Genomic DNA, 9,140 nt, shown 5'->3' on the forward strand with positions numbered 1-9,140 from the left:
TTTAATATTTTCTAATAACTAGACCAGCGCCTATCTGTGTCCCCAACAAGTATATCAAAAGAAGTGATAAGTCATATTATTGTATGTCTAAAAAAGTGATAAAAAAGTCATAGTACAATATGTCAAAAAAAGTCATGGAAAAGGTAATTGTATAGCAAGTCGAAAAAGTGATAAAGAGTCATTGTATAGTATGTCGAAAAAAAGTCAGAGTATAGTATGTCGAAAACTCGAAAAAAAACCTTATAGTATATTATGTCGAAAAAAAGTCATAGTATAGTATGTCGAAAAAAGTCATTGTATAGTATGTCGATTAAAAAGTCATAGTATAGTATGTCGAAAAGAAAGTCATAGTATCTTATGTCGAAAAAAAAGTCATAGTATAGTATGTCGATAAAAAAGTCATAGTATAGTATGTCCAAAACTCGAAAAAAAAACGTTATAGTATATTATGTCGAAAAAAGGTCAAGTATAGTGTGTCGAAAAACAGTCATAGTATAGTATGTCGAAAAGAAAGTCATAGTATAGTATGTCGAAAAGTATGTAGATTAAAAAGTCATAGTATAGTATGTGGAAAAAAGTATAATAAAAAGTCATGGTATAGTATGTCGAAAATAGACAAAAAAAGTCATTGTATAGTATGTCGATAAAAAAGTCATAGTATAGTATGTCGATTAAAAAGTCATAGTATAGTATGTCGAAAAAAAGTCATAGTATAGTATGTCGATAAAAAAAGTCATAGTATAGTATGTCGGAAAAAGTAAAAAAAAAAGTCATAGTATAGTATGTCCAAAACTCGAAAAAAAACGTTATAGTATATTATGTCGAAAAAAGGTCAAGTATAGTATGTCGAAAAACAGTCATAGTCTAGTATGTCGAAAAAAGTCATAGTATAGTATGTCGAAAAGAAAGTCATAGTATCTTATCTCGAAAAAAAAGTCATAGTATAGTATGTCGATAAAAAAGTCATAGTATAGTATGTCAAAAAATATGTCGATTAAAAAGTCATAGTATAGTATGTGGAAAAAAGTATAATAAAAAGTCATGGTATAGTATGTCGAAAATAGACGAAAAAAGTCATAGTATAGTATTCCGAAAAAAAAGTCCTAGTCTAGTATGTCGAAAAAAAGTCATAGAATAGTATGTCCAAAAGTCGAAAAAAAAGTCTTAGTATTGTCTGTCGAAAAAAGTCAGAAGAAAAAGTCATAGTATAGCATGTTGAAAAAGTAAAAAAAAAAATCATATTGTAGTATGTCCAAAAAAGTCACAATATGGTATGTCAAAAAAAGTAGACTAAAAAGTCATAGAATAGTACGTTGAAAAAAGTGAAAAAATCATAGCATAGTATGTCGAAAAAAAGTCATAGTATAGTATGTCCAAAACTCAAAAAAAACAAAAAAAACCGTCATGGTATAGTATGTCGAAAACAAATCCAAGTATGGTACGTCGAAAAAAAGTCATAGTATATTATGTCGGAGAAAAGTCAAGTATAGTATGTCGAAAAAAAGTCATAGTCTAATATGTCGAAAAAAAGTCATAGAATAGTATGTCCAAAAGTCGGAAAAAAAGTCATAGTATTGTCTGTCGAAAAAAGTCGAAAAATAAGTCATAGTATAGCATGTTGAAAAAGTAAAAAAAAATCATAGTATAGTATGTCCAAGAAAAAGTGAAAAAAGTCATAGTGTAGTATGTCGAAAAAGTAATAAAAAAGTCATACTTAAGTAGGTCAAAAAAATATAAAAGTCATCGTATGTCGAAAAAAATTAAATAAAGTCATAGAATAGTGTGTCAAAAAGTGATAAATAAATCATAGTATAGTATGTCGAAAAAAGTCATAGGATAGTATGTTCAAAAAAGTGATTAAAACGTCATAGTATAGTATGTCAAAATAATTGTAAAAATTCACAGAATAGTATGTTGAAGAAAGTGATAAAAAAGTCTGACTGGTGGTATTACTATACCATAAAAAACATCATAAAATGTATATCATAAAAAAGTCATAGTATAGCATGCCATAAAATGTCACACTATAGGATGTCACAACAAATATATATTACAGTATACTACAAAAAATGCATAACATAAAAGAAAAATTTGTGCACCGCAGTAGCTCACCTGGTAGAGCAGTCGCTCCATGTACTAATACGACTTTCACACCAATGACCAGGGTTGGACCAGGGTTAACCTACCCTGGTCCAACCCTCCTTTTGTCAATTCAAACCAAGCCAGTCAACCTGGGTTGAACCCAGGTCAGGACAATTCAGATACGACCTGGGTCAGACCTGGTAGCAATGCATACCAATTAGCTCAGGTGTTAGAAATGTGCGGGGGGGGGTTACACCTCAGGAGGATTATAGAGAGAGGGGATGATAGTGGCATCATCAATGTGTGCAAAAACATAAAATGTCACAGAACGATGAATGTTTTTGGGATACAGTGTAAATTTAGAACACAGCATTTTTAGCTTTATAAAATGTTGAACTATGTCGTGTGTATGGAGCTGTATCGTATGCAAACACATACAGACAACAAACTGTACAGATTTACAGCATCTATTCATCAATATGAACCTTTTTTCCTCTGTCTATCTACAGCACCCATTTATCATATATTAGACTACATTGTGTTATCTAATACGATCATATAGGCTACATTTACAAACGGATTAGACACTTCTGAAGACTGAAATGTATATTTCACTCACTCCACCATCCCAGCAAAGATTGGCTTCATATAGTAGACTTATTAAAGTTGTTCAGCTGGACATGTGGCAACTGTTGGATAATATAAGAGCTTGTCCAAATTTAATAAAATGAGTTTATATTTTATTTAGTTCGCTAATAGCTTGATAATGTAATGTAATGTAACTCGCAAAGGCGAGTCGATCAACGTGGGTTAACTTTTCATACACACAACCAACCCTGGTTCAACCCTGGTTGAGTCCTCAGTGTGAAAGGAGTATAAGACTGACTCCTTACTGCAGCGGTCCAAATCAGACCAGTGGCCCTTTGCTGCATGTTATCACCTCTCTCTCTCTCCCCCTTTCACAACTATCTCTCTCACCATCAATAAAAAAAAGAAGCCCAAAAAATGATCTTAAAAAAAAGAAAAGAAAAATCATAGTACACTATGTCATAAACTAGAATTACTGCCTTGCGGTTGTATTCCTCCGCCAAACAATCAAGTTGAAGTTTACATCCATGTCTGTCCAATATGCTATCACTTTATAATTTTATCTTTTTAGACATTTGTGTAAAATTGCCATAATTGTCATATGAATTCTTGAGTTATGGCCAAAAATATGTCACAGTGACCTTGACCTTTGACCACGAAAATCTAATCTGTTCTTCCTCGAGTTGACTCAAATCTGGAAGAAGAAAAATCCCTCTAGGAATTCCTAAGATATTACGTTTACGAGAACGAGACAGATAATTGAGATGTGTCACTGGGCTAGTCATCATTTAAATGAACAAAGTACAACTGATTTGATAGCAGCAATATGAGCCAAGCAAGGAAGGCAGTGATCCGCATACAAAAACATGTCAGGCAGCCTATTCAGGCACCGTTGGAGGCAGAAAGGCGTAGCACTGAAAGTAGTGATGTAGAGGAAAACAATTTAGCATTGCAACCTGATCTGTTGATAAGTTTTTTTTCTTTTTCTTTTTTTTTACCACTTACATAACTCTTGCATCTTGATACATTTCTAGTCTTGCTGTATATTGATTTTCACCAAGGGATATAAGCTCAAGCTATCTCTATAAAATGATCAAAATGAAACAAAGTTTGAAATTTGTAGGGGTTAAAGTTTTGACCAGACTGAGTTGAAGTATTTTTAAAAAGGGGAAATTACTTAATAGTTACAATATGAGCCAATATATATATAAAAAAAACTTAATAAAAATATAGAAGCAATAAGTAATTTTTAAAGGTTAAAGTTTAGACTATGAGTCATAGTATTTTTTTCATTCATGAGTCATCTACACTTTTACACACTTTAGACACACCCCCTGGGTATGACTAGCATGCTCAGCTGGCTGTGGGTTCATTCGTGTTTTGAGTGTACTGAGGTCACAGCACAGTAATTTTTCCAATCCATGACATTACAGCAGAGTGGCTTTAAATTAAGAAGCCTTTCCATGTATTTTAGATTAAAGTTACAGACTTAAAGAAACAAAACAAACTAAGTGCCTTTTAAAAAAAAAAAAACTAGGTACCTGGGATATATTTCTTGGATTGGATTACCTCACGTCTTCCCTGAGGTGGCTGTGTCATCCTTACCCACAAGGCTGGAAAGCTGACAACAGAATGGCTGGGATCTTATTGCCGATGGTTCTCTCTCTGCTCATGCAGGGCTGTTTGTGCAGTGTTGGAGAGACTGACAGAGGCTGCATGAAATGGACATCAAAAGGAGAAGATGTTTGCTGTGAAGCCTGTCATCCTGGTAAGTAATAAAGGAAGTAGTGAGTATTACAACTCTATGATTTTGAATTGATGAAACGTGCCATTACTTCAGAACAACAATTTTGGCTTTACAGGTCAATATACTGTATGTATCATTCATATCCTGAGGTTGATAGTGTTATTATGGGCTGATAAAGTTTTAGAAGTATCAAAATAAAAAAAAATAAAAAAAAATATATATTTATGAAGATAAGGAGAAATGCCCTTTTTCCACATAAACTAATTTTGTTATACAAATATGTTAATTAATCCTTTCCCAGACCCAAGAGGTCAAGTTATTCCATGTAGTATCTAATAAAAGCAAAAAGCTGTATGAGTTGTATGTGATGTTGTCTGTGGATGTAAAAAAAAAAAATTATATTCCAGACTTTGAGCAGTTCTTCCGTGGTGGTTGCTCGTTGTAACCAAATATAGTTTCAGTGGTTTTACAGCTAATACCACAACAAAGAGAAATAGTGTAGATGGTGCAACTGATAAATCAAATAATTTGGAGCGGTAATACAGTATATACTTAATATCTCATCGCAATTCCCAAACAGTATAGTTTTGGTAACTGTAGGTTGCTGGAGCTGTTTTCCCCAAACTTTTCTGTTTTTAACAGTAAGTTTTTTTTACAAGATTTTTATCTCTGCTTTACAACTTTTAAAGCTTTGAGGGGTAAAGTCATATTACCTTGTGTATGAAAACATTTTACATTATTGAAATCTCACTGACACTGATGTCAGCTAATTAAGGTTACAGCATATCTTTTGGTAACTGTTTTTATGTGTGTCTCTTGTATATGTGTATAACATAATATATAATTTAAATATTTGTATAAATGTTCTATGTGTGTAGTGTACCGTGAAAGGGATACAACTTACATTTCATTGTGCGACCCTGTGTTGTAAAATGGCAAATAAATTAATCTTGAATCCTGTTTGTATTGTAGGACACCGTGTGGTTACAAAATGTGGCCGAAACCCGAAAGAACTTTGTACTCCTTGTAAGAATGGTACATTTTTAGAGGACCCTAAAGATTCCAGGTGTTACCCGTGTACACAGTGTGTAGGTATGTAAGCCGATCCTAAAACTGCAACTTCAGTAGTGTACTACAAGCTGAAATCTTTTAAATTACAAGATTTTTACAACTCCTTTTCCATATCTTTGTATGTGCAGGTGCTCAAGTGTATGTGAAACAGTGCACAACCTCAACTGACACACAGTGTGGCTGTAAAGAAGGATTCACCTGTGGTAATGACCGCTGCACCTTCTGCGTTAAAAAGTGTGACAAAGGTCAAGAACCCGCAGAGAAACGTAAGTAAAAATGAGCTTTTGCACATACACATTGGATTTACAGGTGACTGGCAAGTCAACTGAATGATTTGTCTGCACAGGTTCATGCAGGACGTGTCCAGATGGACGCTTCAATGACCAGATTCACCAGATGTGTAAACCCTGGAGTACCAAGTGAGATATTACCCTGCTCTAAAGACAGCATCTGCCACTGTAGCCATGTTTTGTTGTTGTACTGACAACTGATGTTATCTTTCTCAAAGGTGTCCCAATCCAGCTCAACATATTGTGGCCAATGGAGATGCATTTACTGACATTAAGTGTGCTGATGCCTCACCTGTCCCAGTGATCAAGCCAGAGAAACCTGGTAGGACTTGATTCTATTCCTAGAGTGTACTTGCGCATTAATTCTTGTTTCTATTTAAAGCCAGCAATAATTTCTTGCTGTTTTGTGTCAGATCCCACAGAGCCGGCATCGCCATTCGCCTTATTTGCGGTCATCAGTATAGTAGTGCTGATGGCCTTTGGCATCGGCATCATCATCATCATCACCAAGAAAGTCTCCCAGAAAAGAAAGGACGAAGAAGAAGGACAAAAGCCAACCACAAAGACACTGATAATCAGACCCCCTACAGGTAATGGCTACCGTATACTACACGCATGATATTAAACAGGATGTTTATCAAGCCAATCACAAATACAGTGAAAAAGTATTTGATTTGTAATGTTTCTCTTCTTTAGATGATGATGATCCAAGGACTTTACAAGCAATTGAATGCAGCTTCCACGAGGCCCAGCAAGAGCAGGGCAGCAGCTCAGAGTCGCTTGACTCCAAGGACTCCTCAGACCGGCTCATTGCATGAATGGGACCGGGTCAGACCGCCACTCTGAAGGTTGTGTTTTTGCTGAATTTGGTGAAAGGAAACAGGATATCCTCAAAAGAACGGGGCCCTTCTTTGTAATACTGAGCCACAGGTTTGAAGGGGCCGTCTCGTTTACCCAGCTGTCTTTTATTTATTTTCCTTTTACCAGAATAACCAAAGCTACTGTGAACATTTGAAGGTCAGGTTATCGCTCTACCATGACACCAGGATACAAGTACAGTGATCTTTTGATAATACAATAAATATATACTCAGGGGAGGAAGGGGAATTCTGGGAGGGGAAAAAACAAAGTGGACTTACAAGTCATCTATTCATCATGTTAATTGTAGTAGACAGTGAGGGTGTGTTTTTCCCTTTCAGTTACGTTTGAAAGATAACATAGTCGTAAAATAGCTGTGAAAGGTTTTGAATAATGGGAATGAGTTTGGCAGCTGATAATGGTAAAACAGCATACCTTATAAAGTCACCGGACCAGTCGATTATGAAGTATAATACTGTAGCATTTGAATGAGTGTGCGTGAGTTTCGCTACTCTGGTATTTGCATGTGTGAGCGGTAAAGCTGCTGAGTGTTGCTCTGTGTGAATGTACAGTGTAGGTGGGTGTAAAAGTCTGACAGCAGACAGGTTTTAGTCACGCCTGAGGTTTAACAAACATGTGCCTCCTAAAATAGGTGTTTTGTTTGAGATAGGCTCCAGTAGCCAACCTAGTTACCTACAGTTTACTGCTGAATATGTAAATTATCTAACCCTGGTTATGCTGCAGCAGCCAAACTAGAAGAATGCCACGTCTATCAGGGTTTTCTGTGGTGAAACATTTATGATATATCAGAGGATAGCTTGTTGCTTTTTGTCTGTTTTTGGTTTATTACCAGTATTTAAATATGTCTATAGAAACACAGAAGATGATAGCTTTAGCGTACTATTGTAGGTCAAACAAAGCAATCGCGTTGAAGATATAATAAAGCCTCCTCCAGCCTACTTAACATTACCTGGAACTATTTGGACTTTCCTACTTCATTGGTGACAAAAAGTCCAGTGAAGGGAGTTTCCCTTTTTGTCGTTAGGCAATCCTATAATATGTTATGGGGGATCTACAGTACAGTACACAGTTTGCATATCTACAGTATCTTATGTTTTTTTTTTTATATGAGGTAGAGATTTGGTTACAACACTTCCTGAACAAGCTTAGGCATGCCCCTTGAGCAAGTGTTGGGCAACAATATTTACCCTGATTAAATGTCAGATGTGAAATGTGTGAATTCCCAATAGATGCGTCATGTGGGAAATCCTCGGGAGATACATGTAAAATATAAAGTATACATGGTATCAAAATGAAGCTCAAGGGTCATGTGGAAACCCCCCCCCCAGTCAGTGCTGTACTTCTCATTGCTTTTGCTTATCCTTCTTGCACAATGGAGTGGGCAGCTAGATCAGACCAAGTGGAACTTTTTTTTCATAAACGCGTGTCTTTTCTGAACTATAGCAGGCGTATATCTTTATCTGAAATGGAACATTTGAGAAGTGTGCTATGTGGGCTGAGGGTTAAAACGTTAGTCCACAACTTGAGTATAGTGATGTCTGCTGACAGACCGCAAAGTTCACATGCGCTGCCTTGACAACCACAGTACAGTCTAATGTACGTCATACAGTAACAAGAGCTGTAGCACTTTATCTGTCAACTGTTATCTGATTAATGTCACGCACTTCTGCTATGTTTGGTATGTGAATTTGTATCTTTCTGCCTTATCATATTTTTTTTTACAAGACTTGTTTTTATATGTCGTCAGAAACGTCCATTACACTGCAGTGTGCAGTCTGTTGTATATTTTTTTAAAAACAGCCAATAAAAATGTGAATTTGTATTTTATTTGTTGCTCTTTCATACAGAACAATTGCATTCATAGTGGTCCACCTAAGCAGTGGCATTTTTCATTTGTAAAAAACAAACAAAATGCAACAAAAAAAGAGTGTTTTAAATGTAGGAATAATAAGAACATACAAAAACAAACAAAACAGAAACTGAGACCAATGACTGGTTATATGTGCGTAAAAATACAACCTTTTGTTAGAGAGTATTCTGTATAATGAATAATGTTAACTGACATCATAATTGTCTCTGGACTGATAAAAACCCACCTGGCAAAATATACAAAAACATGAGTTGGATATGTTCCAAGTAATTTAAGCTTAAAAAGGTCCACTTACAGGTTTTTTTTGGAGCTTTTCAACAGCATCTGTCTTCACTCAGCGAAAGATGCTTGCTCAGGTGTCCCCATGTGAACTATGTGTGTAAAGTCATGTGATAACAAGTATAACCAGTCTCACTTCAAGGATGGTGTCTGATGTGAATGACCGTGTGATGCAGTTGAAAAAGCTAGTGCAGTCAATGGATCTTTGATCTTAGATTACTTTGCTACAAATACTGTCCCCAAAGGATATAGCAACATCTGGATATTACAAAATAGTTTCACATATTTAGGGATGCACCGATACCGATCGGATGTCAGGCCGATACCGACTCAA

General features: G+C 35.6%; 1 protein-coding gene across 1 annotated transcript; it reads left to right on the forward strand.

Moving 5' to 3' along the window:
• Nucleotides 1-4,001: 4,001 nt before the first annotated feature.
• On the forward strand, nucleotides 4,002-8,447 carry tnfrsf9a (tumor necrosis factor receptor superfamily, member 9a). Its single transcript, XM_037773808.1, has 7 exons — nucleotides 4,002-4,438; nucleotides 5,390-5,509; nucleotides 5,617-5,754; nucleotides 5,835-5,907; nucleotides 5,997-6,100; nucleotides 6,192-6,368; nucleotides 6,475-8,447. Exons 1-7 carry the CDS (start codon nucleotides 4,303-4,305, stop codon nucleotides 6,594-6,596), a joined length of 870 nt encoding a protein of 289 aa, XP_037629736.1. The 5' UTR covers nucleotides 4,002-4,302; the 3' UTR covers nucleotides 6,597-8,447.
• The last annotated feature ends 693 nt before the right edge of the window (nucleotides 8,448-9,140 follow it).

This window comes from Sebastes umbrosus, chromosome 6 (assembly GCF_015220745.1).
Source record: "Sebastes umbrosus isolate fSebUmb1 chromosome 6, fSebUmb1.pri, whole genome shotgun sequence".
In the NCBI taxonomy this organism is placed as follows: domain Eukaryota; kingdom Metazoa; phylum Chordata; class Actinopteri; order Perciformes; family Sebastidae; genus Sebastes; species Sebastes umbrosus.